The 18,437-nt window shown below is 38.3% G+C and overlaps 2 protein-coding genes across 2 annotated transcripts in view; one reads left to right on the forward strand and one right to left on the reverse strand.

Annotated features, from left to right (window-relative positions):
* The window catches only part of LOC145982739 (DNA ligase 4-like), a gene marked incomplete at its 3' end in the record, with an annotated part of 102,694 nt that extends 98,446 nt beyond the window's left edge, over nt 1–4,248 (reverse strand). The window contains exon 1 of the mRNA XM_083116100.1: nt 4,189–4,248. Within this exon, the coding sequence (XP_082972226.1) occupies nt 4,189–4,197 (9 nt within the window). The remainder of the gene's footprint in view (nt 1–4,188) is intronic.
* A 10,273-nt stretch (nt 4,249–14,521) lies between these two features.
* Nucleotides 14,522–15,394, forward strand: LOC145982740 (uncharacterized). Its single transcript, XM_083116101.1, has one exon. The coding sequence runs from the start codon at nt 14,522–14,524 to the stop codon at nt 15,392–15,394; it is 873 nt and encodes a 290-aa protein (XP_082972227.1).
* The last annotated feature ends 3,043 nt before the right edge of the window (nt 15,395–18,437 follow it).

Genomic DNA, 18,437 nt, shown 5'->3' on the forward strand with positions numbered 1-18,437 from the left:
TTGACTGCAAGGCAATAGTGTTAGATGGTCACAATACACTAGATCCTGGGGTGGGTCAAGTATCTTAGTGCTCAGCGAGCACTGTTTGCATACTAGCTGAGCAAACTTGAACCTTGCCTTCCACAGAACATATAGTTTTTGTTTAGTTTCAATCTTGTAATTGATAGATTGATTTAATTTCTTTGGTTGTGTCAGAATGTATGGCAATTTTGTCCCCTTCAGTGTATGCGGGCAAGATCCCCCTTATATAAATCACTTACTTCAAAATTAAAAAAAAAAGGGGTGTAAAAAGTCCCTTGAGAAAGTTTAAAAATGCAGGTTGTAACAGGGTCTGCATAGGACAAACACAACACATTAAAAAAAGGTAAGGTTAAGTTTAAAAAGTACCTCAGAAACAGTTGAAGAGGCTAGTTCTTCGCAAAAAGCTAAAAAACTTAGCTAAAAACTGTCATCGTCTCTCAACATAGATGAAAAATCGGGAAGCAAAGAGTAAGAAGATGAAATTGGGTGAAGAAGGTAATGGTATGATTTTACAATACCGGACACTTCCCCCATTTCTTTCATATTTTACATACTCAATAATTTAGGCCTCCTAATCACGAATCTGCAGTTAAAATTTGACGCTGACGTGTAGAACTTGCAAAATAAGCGGGTCCGTGATCACAATAGGCACCCTCGATTCCTCAAGAAAACCAATGTTTATCGCAAGATTTTGATGGTCGGTGGTCGCAATTAGCCTTGGGTGGTATATTCACTTGCTTGAAGCCTTCGGCCTGTTCTGCTACACGGTAAAGTAACATGCTAAGGTAACAGACATACTTTACTTCACAAGAACACATTTCAGAGACCTAAAATCAGCTGAAAACGTTTATGAACAACAAAATCTTCATAAGCATGCAAAATATTTTACGTTATCCAGGGGGGTACAAAGGATCAAGAGTACCGCCCCATGAACCATGCACGGTTAGGTTAGGCTAACTAATGAAGAATTTATTGACTGATTTGCGGTTTTAAGTGAACTTTACGTACAGTAAGGCTAATCGGGACTGGACTACAGTTTGAAGTGGGATCCGAACCACTATGTGCCTCCACTGGGTATCAAACCAGGCTGAGGGCCGGCATTATTTTGTATTCTAATTTACTTGAGGTGAAGAGTGAAAATGTAGACAGCATATGTAATTTTGTTCAGAAGTTCGCAAGGGATAAATTCACAGAACATGAACAGCAGCTATTAGATTTGTGCATCTTGTTTTTGAGCAAAAGTACCGGCAGGCTTTAGAAAGTTCTTTCATAGGGGGGATTCTTAATCTGTAACTTCTTTGTCCCTCCTGCAGCCCCTCGTTTGACAAATATCTGGGAATTTAACGTCATTATCCACATTACTTCCACAGCTGCGTCAAATGCCAAGAGATCCATAGTTTTGGGAATGAAGAGGTGTTTTATTGCTTCAGCCAGGGCACAGTAGGCACTACGATTGAAGTGATATGATATAAATACCGGTATCATCAAAAATAGTATAGTGTGTGTATTAAGGGATGGTGTCAGTAGCAGTGAATTAACACATCAATAGATGTTTTAGAAGATATAGAAAAAACTAGTATTTGCATGATATTTCTAAATGTTATGTTTTGTAATAACATATGCACCCACCCCCAATTTACCTTGATATAATATTGTTCAACTTTTGAAAACATGGACTTAGTTTACAAAGCCCCCTGATAACGTGTGAGCCCCCCCCCCCCCCACTGGAGATCAATTCTAGCTACGAGCCTGTATCGAACCCGAGACCTCTTGATTACAAGGTAACGATGCTACCACTGCACCATCAGGGAGGTCCTGGGGACTTTACCCACTGTACTCCCTCAATTTTTTTCTTAATCTACAGATTTCAATGTCTTATGTAATGTACAAGTGGTTCCAGCGTTAGGAAAGCACAAATAATGGAGATATTTAATCCCAAAGAATGGCCCACGTAAGTTAAAACATGCAATTTTGGAGTACTTTCATCGCTTTTTGTTAGTAAACTGTTTGTATGTAAACTAAAATAGCAAAAGAACATGCTGAAAATAACTATCAGTACCCAACCTAACAATCCTAACCTAACTACGTAAAATGTGAAGCCTTCGGGCTGTTCTACTTCACAGTAAAGTAACACACTAAGGTAACAGACATACTTTACTTCACAATTAACACATTTCCGAGAGCTAAAATAAACTGAAAAAGTTCAGAAACAACAAAATCTCATGAACCATGCAACATATTTTACTTTCTGTACGGGGTACAGAGGGTCAAGGGTACTGAGGTCCTAACTAACTAATGAAGAAGTAATTGTGATTGAGAGCTTACAATATAGTGTAATTACAGAGGAAATACCAGAAGGTAATTTTCCACTCTTGTAATCGTATTAAAAATGAAAGGAAATAATGAAATAAAATATGTGGTTGTACAATAAATACCCATAAACAAGTTGCTTTTTCCGTGAGACTTCGTTTTAAAGGTTCTATTAATTTCGGTGGCCACTGTAACCTGCTTGGGAACTTGTTGCTTCACTGCTGAGCTGGCTTCCAGTTCCTGTCATTTCCCTGCATGACACTAGGAGCACTGGTGTAGCTACTTCGCCTGCTGTGCATGCTTGGTTTCAATTGCTGCTGTAGCGGGAGCCAAATGTGAAGCGCTGTCAATGTTTAATTCTTGCAGAAAGTGCTCAATTGCATGTGGGATGTATGCCTGACTGAAACATTTTTGACAGGGTTTGTTGAACTTGCTTTGCTAGTTCGGTAGATAGCTGGGATTTTTAGAATCTGACAGTGTTGTCCATTGATGGCTCTGATTGATTTTTATTTGATTTATTTTCTTTCACATTTTGTGCCTCTTGGCTAATTTGTGAAGATGGGGATGAGTGATGAAATTGATGAATGGACATTCACAAACAACCATGCCCGAGCAGGATCCTTGGCATCTCAGTGCGATTTGCATGGCTCTGATTGATCTGCTAATGCAATGCGAATTGGAATCACACTGGGCATTATATACTCCAGGGTTGTACTGGGAAAAATATAATTTGTGCTTGTTTAAAGCACTGGCTACTTTAGTCACTGGTTTGTGCCTAGCTGTATCCTCATTTTATTTTTTAAAAAATAATCTTCTTCTTCCTTTAATATTTATTATTGAGAGGAACACTGTATAAATTTTACCTCTGCTAAACTGTTATATTTAAGATATGATTTATTTTTGTGCATTGTGGCAAGTTTGAAAAGGTCATTGTCTGCAGAGGATTACCAAGAACGTGAAGCCCTGTGCGCTAAAGGTTAGTGACATACAGCCTACATTGGGAAGAACAACAACGCAAAAATTTGGGAGCAAATTTACAATACCGGACCCCTCCCCGATTTTTGTAATATTTCACATACTCACTAATTGAGGCCTCCTAATAACAAATTTGAAGTTAAAATTTGGGGGTCACGTGTAGAAATTGTAAAACAAGCGAAATTGAGTGGTCCGTGATCGGAAGAGAAACCCTGGATTTATCCATGAAAACAATGTTTATTGCAATATTTTAAGTTTTAGAATGAATTAATATATTCCTGATATTACTACGACCGCAAATTTTAACTATGCTTGCCTAACCTAACCGTGACTGGTTAGTGGGGCTACCCGTGCATGGTTCTACGATCCCAAATCTTAACTATGCTTTCCTAACCTAACTGGGAATGGTTCGTGGGTATATCTGTGAATAGTTTGTGGGCCAAATGCGATCATTTTCGTAAACTGCAATTGAACGCTCGATGCACTGTTGCCAAACTTACCTTTAATCAAAGCAGTCCACATTCCACATGCTCTTCTCCCTCGTGATTGTCACTGTCACCTTCTTCGTATGAAAGCAACAGCATGGCAATGCTGTAGACAGCATAACTTATTGTGAACATCAATTGTTCATATCAAGAAACATAGTTACCATGCTTGCATATTAAGAATGATTGCAAAAATTTAGAAGCCTATTTTACAACTTCCACAAATTAATGAACAATTTCTACACGTCACCCCCCACCCCCATGTTAACCTCGGATAATTCATTGGGACTACGTATTTCGTGAGTATAAGAAGCAGGATAGAAAATACATTACTAGTTTAATCTAGTCAAAACACCTATAAGTCATTTATTTCATCGTTTTTAACATTGCTACTTACTTTGTACATTGCGGAACATTCAATAAGGTGTAATTATTATTGTTTCTTTTTTTGCTTGCGTGACACACAATATGACACGAGCGCACTGGATCATCGCACGTTGTGCTTGTGTTTTGTCGATTTGGAGTGGGTATGCAGGGTATCCAACCTTGTAAACAAAAAAAATACCTACTTTAGTGTTAATTTTCTATTTCTTCCCACATTTTAAATTATGCTAATACGTAGAACCATGCACGGGTAACCCCATGAATCATTCACGGTATGGTTAGGTTAGCTTAGGCAAGCCTAGATAAAATTTGGGGTCACGTAACCTTTTTGGAAAAAGACAGGGTGGTTGGAAACAGTGACAGGGGGTTAAGTCATCAAACGCAAGGAACATCCGGTTTGAGATAGAGAAAGTACATGGAAGTAACGGCAATTGCGATATTTTTTATAGATAAAAACGTGAATTATGGCTGAGAAAGATGAAACGATGACAGAAAATACATTCAGGAACTTCAACAATGCTACAGAAAGTGATTCACGTAAGTAGTTTCATTAATGGTTGTCAATCGGCCGAACACCTCTCACTCATTTATTTAGTCACTTTTTACATTCGTACTTACCTATTGTGTATTGCGAAACATTCTTTAAGGTGAAATATTGCTTTTCTGACATTTTGTAATAATAATGTAATGTCAATGATAGCCCCACGAACCATTCACGATAGCCCCAAAAACCATTCACGGCAAGGTTAGGTTAGGAAAACGGTAACACTTTACTATAGCCGAGATGGATTTCTTCAAATTTACAGGAGAAAGTACTTACGCAAATAATTTTCTGTAGGGTTGTTGATGTTCGGGAATGTAATTTTGATCCATTTTTATGCAAACACATGTGGTTTTCTGCGACAATCTATTTCAGACACGCTATTGCTGCTGCCGCCATTTGCTTTCTGCACAAGAGCACAATGCGTAAACTCCGTAGTCAGTGTTTCAAACCACGCTGTGTTATCGCTACAAGATGACGTGTCGAGGATGCGTCGTGAAGTTGTTGCCGGGTGTGGAAGATGCCGTGGAATTTGTAATTCAACACTGAATCTTGAAGAAAGAAGTGGAATGCAGGACGTGGAAGGTTAAAATTAAAAGAATTCAGTGTATTTTCTTTCATCGAGAAAAACAATATTGTCCATATATGCTAAATTGAACAAAAGGAGTGCTAATGGAACCTAACCTACCCTAGTAGGCATACCTCATCCCCATGATGGTTCGTGGGGCTATCGTGAATTTTTGGGCTAACATCAATGGTTTGTGGGGCTAACGTCAATGGTTTAATAATTACTCTTTATGTCAAAAATTCAACTTTTTTGGTGAAAAAATGGTAAAAATCTGATATTCCCCGGACACTTCTTCGTTTTGTCAATTTTTGACATTTGTACTTATCTATCTGCTATACCGAACATTCTTTAACGTGTATTCACGTTTTTTTGATCAAAGCAATTGCAATTTTTTTAAAAAAAGTGTTTTTGTAACTGAAGAATGTACGTTTCCGCAAATGGGGCTATGTGTCAATAGTTCATGGGGCTATGCAAGAATGGTGTGTGGGGCTACAAATATTTTTTTCGAAACCAATTTATAACTATTACCTACACATGACCCTACCTAACCTAACCTTACCGGAAATGGTTCGTGGGGTTATGCGTCAATGGTTGAATATTCGCTATGAAACATTCCCACATCACACAAAACACCTTCCAGATGTTAGACAATGCTACAGGAACTTATTACCGTAAGTAGTTTCTTCTGTAAAAATGAAGAAATCTGTCCAGAAAAAATTTCGTGAAATGTTTTTAATTTCTTCTTAATTTAGGTATTTTTCGATGAACAAGGTTGCAACACTGCACGCACACTCCAAATCGACAAAACACTGGCACAACGTGCGATGAACGGGTAAGCTATCGCCATATTGTGTGTGGAAATAAGGGACAACAGTAAGTAATCGTTAATGTAAGAAATAGACATTATTTTCGTTAGAAATGCATTATTTCACCTAAAGAAATGTTCCACAATGCATAATAGTACGTTAGCAATGTAAAAAATTGCGAAATAAACCATTGATAGGTGTCTCACGTATAGTAAAGGGAACGACTTGAGGTGACCGGACCCGTCTCTGATTTTCTTCATATTTGGCACTCACTACTTGAGGCCTCCTAATCACGAATCTGAAGTTAAAATTTGTCGGCAACGTCTAGAAATTGCAAAATAAGCGAAAATAAGGAGTTTCTTGTGCAAAAATGAAGAAATCCGTTTGGCCGATTGGCAATTTTTACCGTAGACAGACAGGCAGGGGGTGTCAGGGTGATGTCACAGATATCCATGTAACTGAAGTATATTATTCTAGATATAAAATTATGAGACACATATTGTCTGACTTAGGCTGCCTCAAAGTTTGGGGGCAAATTTTCACAAGTTTTGGCGCCAAAAATTGTAAACTGCTGTTTCTCAGGAACTATTCAAGATATTTGGATTCCGTTTTTCTTATCTGTAAGTTTATTGAAAGCCTTTTCAAATGCATATACAACAAACTTTATAATGCAGCTTTTGGGGTGTGCTATGAATGAAATTTAAAAAAAATTAGCCCCCTTTTGGACCCCCAAAATCTCGAAAAAGACACCCTCAAAAATTTGCAAAATTTCAGGGCAGTTACAGCAATACCTCAAGTTGAACATATATAAACAATATTTTAATAAGCATATTGACAAGATGAAAACTTAAACGCAATCGTAATATTGAAGGAGACAAACCTTATTTCATCAGGCTATTATTGGTAAACAATATGCAAATTTTAAATGCAAAACAAGCAAGACATATACATCGTAAGAGTCCATAACCAAACAATTCATGTAATTGGTATATATCATTATATTGCTGATCACACTCAACATTTCTTATTTATAGAACATACTAGAATTAATTTGTTTTTCATATTCACATGTTCATTTGTTTCTTTTTGTTTGTGACAAATTGCTGTTAATTCCTTCTGAGCTTGAGCTTTGAGTCATTTGGAAGATGTCTACAAGTGGAAAAGCAGTGTTTTCTGAGAAGAGAATAAAGTGTCCTGACTTTGAGAACAGGCATAAAAAATGTGTGCATCAAAGCAAGTGTTGGAAGTTCAGGCAACTTGAACATATGTCAGTGTTCCTGAGAACTGATTTTAAATGTGAGGACATTAATCATGATACTTTAGTTTGTTTTAACTGTTACAGTCGATACTCTTGACATTTATTCTGTGCAGACTGATGTCATTGTTCAGGAAGTTGGAGTATGTGTAGAATCTTCTGAAGGTTCAGTGTTTGAAGAAGAAAGTGTTACTTTGGGAAGAGACACACATTGAATGCAACCATATCTAACCTTGAAATGAATGTGAGTCTCTTAAAAACACCTTGTCTTGTGAGACCAGACAGAAGAAAAACCTAAGCAGGAAACGTCAGCAGCTGGCAACAGAATTTGAGACTAGTACAGGTTCCAAGTTATCGAAAATCTATGATATCAATATTGTGTCAACTAAAGAAATGTTCCACAATGCATCAGAAGAATGTGGTCAATGTGCAGAATGGTGCCACAAGACCAGTGGTTCTTTTGCTTCATGCAATTCGTATCATGAAAAAATGTGGCTACTGACAATTGTACCAACAGGAATATTAAAAAAACAACTACTACGTACAATACCACAGACAACAAAACACATGATCAACAAATCACGGCAAATTAAGAGAATGAAAGGAGTGTACCACACACCAGATCCCTACCAAGGACACCCACTCCCATTTGCAAGCATTGATTTCGCAAGAAGCTACTTTCTGAGTGATGATGTTGACTGTTCTGTTCAAAGTCCAAATGCAAAAGATGTGATTGCAATATGAGAAAATGGTTTGAAACTTCTAAAACCAAAACGTTACTTATCTAGGACTGTTCAAGAGGTTTACCGCAAAGACCACCCTGATGTTAAAGTAGGTCGTTCCAAGTTTTATTCTCTACGGCCCAGATGGGTTATTCCTCATCCTGCACGGGAAGTGTGTGTGCATATACTGTGCCAATTTCGATCTTTGTCCTATAGCAGTGAAAAACAACAGCAGCTCTTTACCCACCAATATGAGTGAATTAATGCATCACCTACAAAGGCTTGTAGTGTGTTCTCCACCAACAGATTCCTGTCTTCTTGGCGAATGTGGTGAATGTCCCAGGAGTGATGGAATCAGTTCAGAGTCTCTGGGATTAACTGATGTAGAAGACAGTGAGGAAATATCTTTTGCACTCTGGGAAAATGGGGACCTTATTAAAAAGACAGTTCCAGTATATCTGTTCATTAGTGAAATTGCTAAATGGACAGTAAAGCTGTCTCACACTTGCACGTGAAAGACATTCAAAGAAAAGCAGTGGCAGAAGAAAAGATAAGAGCACAAGTAGAAAGTTAACACTCAGTGCTTCATGTTGATTTAGCTGAAAACTGTACAGTTCTTCTACGAGATGAGATACAAAGCTACCACTGGAAAAACGACCAGGTGTCTATATTCACTGCAGTAGTGTATAAGGGAGATTGTACAAGTTTTGCCATTGTAAGGGATGAAACCACCCATGACTCAGCGCATGCTCTTCTAGCTGTTAAGAAAATCATTACCTGTATTAGTGAGAATGGCAGTGCAATTTCATCACTAACAGTTATATCAGATGGGGCTGCAAGTCACTTCAAAAATCGATATCAACTGCATGAACTTGGAGCACTCCAATATCCAAGCAAGAAACGGATTTTCACAGGCACTGGGCATGGAAAATCAGCATGTGACTGTGTTGGAGGTTCAGTTAAGCACCTTGCTACATGGCACAATTTATCATCAGGGCATATTAAGTGCATTCAGAATGCAGAAGAATTTCAGACTGTTGTTCAGACATATACATCAGCTCTTACACTGATTTACATTCCATCTGCAGTGATTCAAACATTCCGTGATGAGAAACACAAAGAGTGGGTACATGTGCAGGCAGTGCGAATGATTAAAAAAAAGCCATGTGTGGCATGCAGAGGGAGCTGGAAATTATATTGTAGTTTCCATTGCAAGAACTGCCCAGCATGAGAAACAAAAAGTGAATGTTACTATTGGAAACAGCTCACATGTTATGCAGTATTGTGGAATTCATGACATCAAAGTGGGAACGTTTTTGGCTGTTGTATATGATGACTGTTGGTGGGTTGCAGAAGCAACTAAAGTGGACTTTGAGATGCAGGAAGTGCATGTAAATTTCATGCTGCCACATGGACCTGCAAAGGGCTATAATTTTCCTGATAGAATTAGGCAACAAGAACATCAGTGTGTGATATCTTTGCAAAATATTCTGCAAGTTTTTTCTCCACTACATCCCCTTGGACAATCTGGAAGACTGCATGCCATCTCTGATACTGAAACTGCCTGTGTAGAAAAAGCTTTCATGAACAGAAAAAACATATGAAATACCGGTACTGGGAGTTCACATTGCCTAGCATGCATAAAAAATGTCTTACGCTTAAGTTTTCAGCTTGCCAATGTGCTTATTAAAATATTGTGTAAAACTACAACCAGGCATATACACCGCGTGAAATTTATATATGTTCAACTTGAGGTATTGCTGTAACTGCCCTGAAATTTTGCAAATTTTTGAGGGTAGCTTTTTCGAGATTTTGGGGGACCAAAAGAGGGCTAAATTCTTTAAATTTCATTCATAGCACACCCCAAAAGCTGCATATAAAGTTCGTTGTATATGCATTTGAAAAGGCTTTCAATCAACTTTCAGATAAAATAAACAGAATCCAAATATCTTTAATAGTTCCTGAGAAACAGCAGTTTACAATTTCTGGCGCGAAAACGGTACTACTTTACTATACCAGAGACACCTATCAATGATTTATTTTGCAATTTTTTACATTGCTAACATACTATTCTGCATTGCGGAACATTTATTTAGGTGAAGTAATGAATTTCTAACGAAAATAATGTCTATTTCTCACATTAACGAGTACTTACTGGTGTTCCTTATTTACCACAAACCATCCACGGGTAGCCCCAAAAACCATTGACATTAGCCCAAAAATTCACGATAGCCCCACAAACCATCACGGGGACGAGGTATGCCTACTAGGTTAGGTTAGGCCTGTTAGGTTAGGTTCCATTAGCACTTTTTTCATTCAATTTAGCATATACGGACAATACGGAGCGTATTGTGCTCTTGTGCAGAAAGCACAAAAAGGCAAAAAGCAGCAGCAATAGCGCGTCGGAAATAGATTTTCGGGTAAATTTCTCGTATCGGAGAAACGGCTGAAATTTGCTAGTTCATTTAATTTGAATATTCGTAGTTACGTATTCTGCATTGAGAAACATTGCTGAAGGTGGCATTTCGCTTATTTCACGGAAATAAGCTCTATTTGCGACAAATCGAGTAAGTTTTCTTCGTTTCTTTTTGCCTTCGGTAACACGCAAAATGGCGGTGACAGTTTCACTACCGTACTCGGCATGCAGTGTTTCCACCCCACTGCACCCAAAAATATCTACGTAACCCCACAAACCATTGACCCATAGCCCCACGAACCATTTCCGGTAAGGTTAGGTTAGGTAGGGTCACTATAGGTTACAATAGTGAAAAATTGGTTTCGAAAAAAATATGCGTAGCCCCACACACCATTCTCGCATAGCCCCACGAACCATTGACGCATAGCCCCACGAACCATTGACACATAGCCCCAAGAACCATTGACACATAGCCCCACGAACCATTGACACATAGCCCCACAAACCATTTGCGGAAACGTACCTTCTTCAGTTACAAAAACACGTGTTTGGAAACACTGACCGGGATTACGTCATCAGACACAGGCTACATCCACCTGGAAGTAAATGGATGCAAGAGCTTTCGTGCATCGGTCACACATTTATATCGAAAAATAGATGATTTACCGGCAAAATTCAATGAACGATGCAAGAAAACACTTCGCCGAACTTCAACAAGTCTAAAGAAACTGCATTCGGTAAATAATTTCTCCTGTAAATTTGAAGAAATCCGTTTGTCCGATACGAGAAATTTACCGATTTTCGTACAAAAGCACATACATTCGCATTAAAATGGATCAAAACTACATTCCCGAACATCAACAACGCTACAGAAAATGATTTGCGTAAGTACTTTCTCCTGTAAATTAGAAGAAATCCATCTCCGGTATAGTAAAGTGTTACCCAAAAAAATATGCGTCTCATAATTTTGTATCTAGAATACTATATTTCAGTTTCATGGATATCTGTGACATGACCCTGACAGATTTTCTCAAATCGGCCTGAATTGAAATTGATTTGCCCCGTAATTTCTTCTGTAAAAATGAAGAAATCCGTTTTGACTATTTCAAACTGTTACCGAAATTACGGAAGGGTCCGGTACTGTAAATTTTTACCAAATTTTAGACTGAACACACTTCTTAAAACATACATGACAAAGAAATCTACTTACTTTACTCTACAGAAGGAAACACACCACAGTTGCAAGAAAAATTCGAAAATCTGACATACTCCTACATTGTCAAGCTGGAAATAAGGGTTTAGGATAATGACACTAAAATACTCTATCTTTAGTCATATAGCATGCAAAAACATCTCACCTCGTGGTACAACTGTTCATATTCTTCCAAATGCTCTCCAACCACCTGTAAAAACCATATAATTGTTAGAAAGAAGCAAAATCCATTATGCAAAAAAAAAAAAAAAAATGGCTAACAAACTGAAATTCACTATCAGTACTTCATCTGTAATTGAACAACACGTATAGTAAATTTTACGCCAAGCACTGTACGTGAACATGAAAGATTTAGCCAGAGGTGGTCTTCAAATTATTTAATTTATTAAATAAACTTACATTAGAGCATATGTCCTTGGCACTCCAGTAATGTGGTGGCCGCAGTTGTAGTTGTGGCCGTGGTTGTGGTTGTGGTTGTGGCCGTGGCCGTGGCCTTGGCCTTCTCCGGTGTGGTAAGCGGTCCGTTTTGTACAGTTCCTCTCGCGCATAAACTATAAAGAGCGAAGAGACCAATACTTCTTATCTCAGAATTTCTACCAAAGAAAATGGAGTCCGCTCAAATGTTGTCATCTGCTAGGCAGTGTTGCCACAATCTGTAAGCACAATTTCCCTTTCCAAGGGGTACAATTTCCCTTTTTCGCTCATTTTTCCCCTTCATTTAAAGAATTATTATTAATAATAATAATAATAATAATTAAATATTATTGTTGACCCATGTTCGTATGTATGTATAAAATGTTAATCAATTTAACTTTTAAATGCTACGATGCCAGGGGTACCGGGTTCGAATCCCGGCCTGGGCATGGCTGTTTGTGAGTGTCCATTCATAAATTTCATCATATCATTACTCATCCCCATCTTTGCAATTAGCCAAAAGTGGCAGAAATGCGAAGTAAAATAAACCAAATCAATAAACAATAAAATCAATAACTTTTAAATGTTTTTTGGAAGATTTAGATTTTATTTCTAAAGCTTGGAAGCTAAATTTTTGTTTTGAGATGAAAGCTAAAACCATGTTATAGTTGGCAACTGAAGTTTTTCATCAGTAAAAAGCAAAACACACAAACAGAGATTGGATTTAGGGAGGCCAATGCCCCTTGTCTTCATCACACCATCAGAAGAAAATTAAAAATTATATATATATAGTACATACCTGAGCAAATGTTATATTTTGGTAAATTTCGCATATTAGGTGGAAACTTCTAAAACACAGCAAGTTTTTTATTAAAATTTAATCCATTGTTGGTCACTTCTTGCCACTCTGCACGGAATTTTTTAACTTGTTTCCGCGGTATTTTTTCATCTTCCGATAATTCTCCACGACGTTTTCTAATATATTCTGGAGTTGCAGATAGTTTCCTTTGCTTCCCTTGTTCTCCCGTCGTCCAAGACGGGCACAGCCATCACCGAACACTCGCACACGACGCAAGGGCGCCGACTTTCCAAAATTTCTGTGGGTGCATATCAATGGCGGTTAGATCTGTAATTATCAAGTATTGTATACTTTAAACAACTTACATGCACAATGATTGCAAGAGGCAATGATATTATCAACACGTTACTAAAAGAAAATAATTTTAATTGTATTTTAGAAATAACGATGCAAGGATTATGTTGTGAACAGAAACTACAAAATGATTAACTTTATGTACCAAATAATAATAATCAGTACATGTTAACTTTCAATATAAAACACATTCCTTTCTACGTCATTTGCACTTATGAATTTGTTTGCAATTTTGGTAATGTCAATATTTTTAGTCATTTCTTTATGAACATGCAAAATTGCCAAATCATTCAATCTTTTTTGGGTCATTGTTGACCGCAAAATCGTTTTCAATCGTCTAAGTGCTGAAAATGACCGCTCAGAGGTACAATCACCCGTACAAACTTCACAAATTTTGTGAGCATTTCACGCATGGGACCACTGTTTTCTCTACTTAAAATATTTGTAATGTCTGACAAGTTGGCCACTTTTTCTTTGTTCGTTCTGCACACATCTAGAAACATGTCCCTGTGCAATGTTAGCTTGTCTTTATCAAAGTCTGTCCCATCTCAATGTTTTAATTGCTTCTTATTTTTTGATAATGGCAAGTGAGAAATATTTATTTTATTTTGTTTTTATCAAACTAAAAATCTTGTGGGTGCGGCAAAGAAATGAAACTGATCTTACATAATTTTCTTTAGAATGTCTGTAGTTTGTCGACGTACAGAGCAATGTACAGTTGAGAGCTGAGAAGACTGCGAGTGCGGGGTGAGGTTCGGGGGTGAACGGGGAGGAAGTGTGTGGAGGGAAGCTTCGACTTGGTGTTCAATTTTTCAGTGTTGCCAGACATACAGAAATTCCTGTAGGAAAGGGCGAGAATCTGATAATGGAATCTGGACTCTCCGGTTGCTCACATCTTTCCCGAGGGACGACCGTGTCAGGTGCTCTCGCGAAGAAGCATTAACAAGACGCTAGGAAATACACAAAAAGCACACACCCTTACTTTGTTAGTCACGTTGGAAGCAGATTGCTTTAATTTGTGAAGTTCTACTAATTGTTGCCTCAAACGTTTATTGCTAACATTCTTCACTTTATGTAATAAACGATTGCATTGTTTCTTTACTTGTTCTTCAGCACATTTTAATTTCTTTTTCACAGTTTCAACTCACTATTATTCTTGGAAAATACAATACCAACGGCACCGAAACTTATTTCAGCCATTCGTGAAAAAATTAATTTTCCGTGGAAAGTGCATAGTTTACGTCGTCTGCTTCATGATATGGGTTTCAGTTGGAAAAAATGCAGAAGCAACAGAAAAATTCTCATAGAACGTCCAAATATTGTTCATTGGCGTGCCAAATATCTAAGGGCAATTAAAAAATTGAGATCGGAGAATCGTGTGATAGTATATATCGACGAGTCATGGGTCGACAATAATCTCACCTTTGGGAAATGCTGGCAAAGTGACTCAGTACAAGGAGTGTCAACCAACACCAGTTCCTCCAATAGGTTAATTTTAGTTCATGCTGGTTCAAGGCACGGCTTCATAAATGTAGCAAACTTGATATTTAGGGCAGGAAAGGCAACCAGAGACTATCATGGACAGATGAATTCCGTTAACTTCGAGAAATGGGTGAGGGAAAAACTTGTGCCAGCCCTCCCGAGGGCAAGTGTTTGTGTATTGGATAACGCTCCCTACCACAACATACAGGTGAATAAGCCTCCGACTAAATATTCTGTGAAGCAGGAGATGATAGACTGGTTAAGACTAAACGAAGTGCCATTTTCAGAAAGCATGAAAAAATTTGAATTATTCCAATTGATCGAAAAGTACAGGCCGCCAGATAAGATTTTTCGTGTGGACGAACTTTTGAAGCCGAATGGCCATGCAGTGCTTCGGTTGCCTCCTTACATGTGCGAATTGAATGCCATTGAACTAGCGTGGGCTAAAATAAAACGACTTGTGAGGGAGAAAAATATAACAGGAGATTTGACGTTGTCAAGGTTGGAAGAAGTGACAAAGAATGCGGTGGAATCTGTGACGCCAGCTGACTGGGAAGGAAATGACAGGCATGTCATCACTGTCGAACAGGACTACTGGCAGAAAGATGGTCTGATGGAGGACACGTGGATAGAATCGTTATTTCACTAAGTGGTATTGACAGTGATGAAGACGACAACATCAGTGACAGCGATTCATCTTCGGGATCGGAATTGGCACAAACCTTATCAGATAGTGACGATGACTGATGAAAGGTGAGTGGAAAGCATGTTATTGTACAAATACTTTAATCATCAAAGTAAAATTCCTCCATTATTAGTATTGCTTTCACTTGCTACTATGTAATATGTTCCATTCATTTGCAATGCGTTTTCGTACCACGCCTTTTTCATTTATGCCGCTGCCACCCTGAAAGGAAGACGAGCTGGCTGCGCACGGCGACAACAGTTTCGCATTCCTCAGCCTTGCAGTCTTCTGAGCTCCCAACTGTACTCGATTTCGTGTGTTCAGTTTCTGGCATGGTTTCCTATCTGCATAGTGCAACACTAGCGCATAGATTTGGAATTCACCTCTTACCGTCGTTTCGTCATCACGAGTAAACAACGGATTGGCCCAACCTATACTTCTAATAACCTTGCGGTTACCCATCAACTTTAAATTCAAACTTAAGAACAGCGCAACGCCACCTTCAGTTGTCAACAGTGGAGCCAGTGTTGCCAACCCATCAACTACGAAAAGTGCTGTTCGAACTGTGATATTATGCTAGAATGCCACCCAATTGTGCTAGGGCAGTATTATTATTATTACTATTATTATTAATAATATATTTTATTACTATTTTCAGATGTTATATTTTATCCCACCCTAAGATCTATTTATTTTAAGTCGCTTTTTTGCCCTAGGGTGTCTGGGAGTAAGTACGACAAAGAGGGTGAATGAAGAACTGATGAAATGTTCTAAGGACTATGGGATTGATAAAACATAATTACATGTCAATACCTTACCAAGGGTCGAAGTAGGGCATGTGGCTCAGTAAATTTGTAAAAATACTTCACATATTTTTTCTAGCAGATGGGGAGAAGGAAGATGACATGACAAAGTTAAGCGTCGTTACCTTTGAATTACTGCCGGGTGTGGGGGGGGGGGGGGTCAGTATATAATTCACAAATATCTTTCATATACTGCTGCATTTTTTTGCATTATATGGAAGGACGTATTAACCCATTTCCACCTCCAACACCACCTTGCTAGAGACACACACTTTTGTGCTAGTTCTTTACAACTTTCAAATGCTCATACAATGCATTTATATGTAAACTAATAATTTTTCCAAATAAAAAAAAAAGAAAAGGAAAGGAAAAAAGGTACTCGCCAAACGAAAAAATAAAAACTGCCTCTTTCCCACTCCTTTCTATATTTCTGAGCATACGACTCCCATTTCTGGTTTAAATCCCCACGGCCTTTTTTTTTTCTTTTCGGGAGTTTCACAGTAACTTCGTTTGCTACTAGAAGATGGCAGTGTCTGCTGCCACGTTCTTTTTCTGCTGGAATCTCAAAAAAGATGCGCGTGGCAGTAGACTCGGTCTTTGTTTTATCGTAATTTCATCATGCTATGTATGCAATTACGTCTGTAACACATACTGTGAAGTTGTAGCGATTACTTTCACAAAAATGTTTCAAGATTAGGTCCCTCAGCATTCTTCTAATAATAAACCTAAATGCTCTCGTAGTTAGGTTAGGTTCTGTTAGCATTAAAATAATATCGCTAAATGCTTTCTAAAGAAAAAGATTCTAAATTGCCTGTACATTCATTCCCACTAATCATAAATTTGCATTTCTCTCGTCTTAATCAGTTCTTAAGATTTGCAACATACCTACTCTTAGCAGACGAATTACGTGGCAGCAGCAAATTTGACGCTTCTTCTTACTGCTGACACGTGCGTGGCAGCAGACTCCGCCCTAGAAGATACTCATTTTTCGAAATTGTTCCAAATATAGTTTATATAAAAGAAATTAAAAAGCAGGAAAAAACACTCACAGATACACTCAAACACACGCTCAAAAATACACTGAAAGACGCACGCAAGAAGAATTAAAATCATACACAGGAACAACGCTTTTTTGGCATCGGGAGACTACTTCCGAAATGGTAAGATGTCGAGTCGACTGAACCGAACCGAACACAAGCTGAAGACAAAGATGGTCCAAATTTGCCGACAAAGTAGGGCGCCACATGAGCTTTATTTGTCAATGAAATTTTCTACTAAACATTCCTCGCGAAAATACAGGCACCGCAAATGGCTAACCCTTGTGTCGGTGCTAGGAAAGGACAAACGTTTGAGTGTGGGCCGCCTCAAACCCCCTCTTCGATTTTATGGCAGGAAGATGCGGAAGAGATGAAAGGCGTTGGTGGGGGACGGGATCCCTGGGCCGGTTTACACTCTTTTGTTGGAAACATGTCCACTCCTGAAATAGAGATGTGCAGTTACTTTTATTTTTACTTTTTGAGAGCACTTTCCTTTGAGTTCAATATCTATCGGCGGTTGCCGATTATGCTAGATTTGGCTGTTATGCCAAACACAGGGTGCTAGGTGCCAAAGACGGTTAAATTATGCTATAGTGCAGTGTTCCGCAACCGGTGTGCCGCGGCACACTAGTGTGCCGTCACAAGGTGAAAGGTGTGACGCGAACTTTTACCTACTATTGTACGTAATATTGTAAGAAATTAATTGTCGATTTTAAGTAAGAAGGTGCTTGTTTATTCTTGCTGATAACTGTTATATTTTCATAGAAATTAAATGTAATTTATTTACTCAATATTGTTATAGTTTGCTCATCTTATATGTATTCTTGCCTGTAATATTGGGCCGGTTTTATGGCAAGCTTTGTGTTCACCGCAAAGAAAGCTGCGTAAGACTTTTAGCGGCCCGCACCAATCATATTTGTAACACTGCATCCTTTGTGTACGGCTGGCTGTTTTGTGCCTGTTTGTCGGCGCTTCTTAAACTTAATTGCTCTTTTCCTTCGCCGAAGGACCCGCACATTGTCAGACAACAATAACAGTATTTCAGTTCAGTTCTATCACATCTGTGATCTATTCAGTAGGGATTCGAAATATCTTCCGAAAAATTTACGCTTACAAGAGGAACTGGCAGATTTGAAAGCAGACAGATCATTGAAATTAAAAATTTTC

Source organism: Lepisma saccharinum, unplaced genomic scaffold (genome assembly GCF_977018435.1).
Source record: "Lepisma saccharinum unplaced genomic scaffold, izLepSacc3.1 HAP1_SCAFFOLD_383, whole genome shotgun sequence".
In the NCBI taxonomy this organism is placed as follows: domain Eukaryota; kingdom Metazoa; phylum Arthropoda; class Insecta; order Zygentoma; family Lepismatidae; genus Lepisma; species Lepisma saccharinum.

What these genes read in the sequence shown, in the direction of transcription:
- LOC145982740 (XM_083116101.1), top strand. Translation starts at nt 14,522, where the DNA reads ATGGGTTTCAGTTGGAAAAAATGCAGAAGCAACAGAAAAATTCTCATA.